This window comes from Palaemon carinicauda, chromosome 43, assembly GCF_036898095.1.
Source record: "Palaemon carinicauda isolate YSFRI2023 chromosome 43, ASM3689809v2, whole genome shotgun sequence".
Classification (NCBI taxonomy): Eukaryota; Metazoa; Arthropoda; class Malacostraca; order Decapoda; family Palaemonidae; genus Palaemon; species Palaemon carinicauda.
In genome coordinates this window covers 48,777,645-48,780,144 of record NC_090767.1, presented here as the reverse complement: position 1 = coordinate 48,780,144, position 2,500 = coordinate 48,777,645, and the positions used below count along the sequence as shown (strand labels likewise).

The window sequence follows — 2,500 nt, the reverse complement described above, 5'->3', positions numbered from 1 at the left end:
CTGTAACATCAACTGACTGATAATTAATGTATATAATAGGTTTGTATTCCTACATAAATTTAGGCTACACAAGTTACTCAAAACTTCGTCCATGAGTATACAAAACTGCCGGAAATTCTACTCTCTTATTAAAAGAATAGATTTAGGCCTTGACTCCGACTACATGGACGCTTTCCTCACAGCTACGGCCGTACCCAAACAGCTTCAGTTCGTCCAAAGTACCTTCTCGCTTCCAACAGTTTAAATCCGTGGCATTTGAGCATGGGAAAATACTTCCAAAACATCCTGTGTTTAGCTAGTTTACCTGAAGAAAGAAAGTGGGGATTTCAGAGTCTTTGTAAATATATATATATATATATATATATATATATATATATATATATATATATATATATATATATATATATATATATATATATATATATATATATATATATATATATATATATATATGAGTAGCTCTATATATATGTATATATGAAAAGAATAAAAACTATGTCAACTCTATGGAAATTTCATAAAAAAATCTGAACTGAGAAAATGGAGAAAATTATACATTATTTTATCATTCAAACCAAACTACATTGTTCAGACGCCTCCTATAACTTAGTTTCAAGTTAACCCTTTTACCCCCAGGCTATTTGGAACTTTCCAACCCTTAACCCTCAGGGGTTTTTCTTTTTTTCAAGCACATTTTGCAATATATATTTTTCAAATTTCTCTAACAGCCTTAATTTTCGTCATAGAGAGGTCAGGCGTGTGCGGACAGAGTGTCGAAAGACAGAGTGTCGAAGGACAGAGTGTCGAAGGATAAAGTGTCGAATGGACAAAATGTCGAACAGACAAAGTGTCGAACAGACAAAATGTCGAACAGACTATGTGTCGAACAGACAATGTGTCAAAATTATAAAAATGATAAAATATAAATGATAAAAAGAGAGAGAATACAGTATCCATTTAACTAACGACCTAATTAACCTTTAACTATATAATAATGTTTACATTGGTATATCCTTACATATAACTACTGTATATAAAAATTATAAAATATAAATGATAAAAAGAGAAAGAATACAGTATCCATTTAACTAACGACCTAATCAACCTTTAACTATATAATAATGTTTACATTGGTATATCCTTACATATAACTATATAACAATGATAAAATATAAATGATAAAAAGAGAAAGAATACAGTATCCATTTAACTAACGACCTAATTCACCTTTAACTATATAATAATGTTTACATTGGTATATCCTTACATATAACTATATAACAATGTTTACAATGATATATCCTTGCATATAACAATTCTTACATTGTTATATTCTTACATGCATATTCTAGAGAGAGATAGAGAGAATATATATACGGTATTCAGTCTGTTAGAGATTTCTCACCAGTTAACTTCCTTCGAGATTCAAGTTTCAGTTTAAATTTCCATTCTACCTAACCTATAGTAATGGAAATAATCAAGACTCAAATGGGTGGAAAGAAACTGCTACATGAAGGCTATGCATACATGATAGATAAAGTGGTTAACGAAAGAATATATTGGAAATGTGAAAAACGAAACTATTGTAACGGCAGAGCAATAACTCAAGGTGAAACAATTTCCAAAACTACTGAGCATTCACACCATTTTATTTTTTCAAAAGCGCTGAATGACCTTGTAATCCCAGTGCTTGGCGTAAGCCTAAATTGTATTTTCATATTTTATGTCTTCTCATAAATAAATTTTTATTGCTTATATTGATGTATGATGTATATTTATGATCCTATATCCATTTTATTTTTCCAAAAGCGCTGAATGACCTTGTAATCCCAGTGCTTGGCGTAAGCCTAAATTGAATAATCAACTCAAAAATCATTTATAACTCCTTGTAACTCTCTATCTTCTGGATGACCTTGAAGTCCCATTGCTTGACGTAAACCTAAAATCAATAATCAAATCCAACCTATCTCTCTCTCTCTCTTTAACTTTTGTCCATTCTACACTTTGTCCATTCGACACTTTGGCCATTCTACACCTTGTCCATTCGACACTTAGTCCTTCGACGCTCTGTCCTTCGACACTCTGCCTTTCGACACTCTGTCCTAATACCGAGGTCAGGTTGGTCTCATTCTTTTGGAAAATGCCTGAAGTTTCTCATAAAGTTATAAAAAATATGCAAAAAAAATGTAAATAGCAGTTTTTTGCAAGGACGTACCGGTACGTCAATGGGGGTATGAGTTTTGTGAAACGTACCAGTACGTCCATTGGGGGTTAATAATTGCTCTTTTATTCTTCTAGTCGTTTTTTTTTTCTTTACCTAGTTTTCCTTGGCCCTGTGTTAGATAACCGGAGCTCTCTCCTGCTCGACTAACCTCTCATACAACATTCTGTTTGTCAAAACGTTAGACACATACTAGTGGTGTGGTGCAGTTCCATGCCAATCTGTCGGACGTTCTTCAGCAGATAGGGTGACTTGGTGAAGACATCTCTGAAGAAACCC

At 32.7% G+C, this 2,500-nt stretch overlaps 1 protein-coding gene across 1 annotated transcript in view; it reads right to left on the bottom strand.

Annotated features, from left to right (window-relative positions):
* LOC137633419 (uncharacterized) overlaps window positions 1-2,500 on the bottom strand; it is a 3,971-nt gene that overhangs the window by 58 nt on the left and 1,413 nt on the right. Inside the window, exons 2-3 of the mRNA XM_068365642.1 lie at window positions 2,415-2,500; window positions 1-304 (exon numbers count right to left, since the gene is read on the bottom strand). The exon at window positions 1-304 is cut by the window's left edge and continues 58 nt beyond it; the exon at window positions 2,415-2,500 is cut by the window's right edge and continues 89 nt beyond it. Coding sequence (XP_068221743.1) covers window positions 183-304; window positions 2,415-2,500 — 208 coding nt within the window. The 3' untranslated portion in view covers window positions 1-182. The remainder of the gene's footprint in view (window positions 305-2,414) is intronic.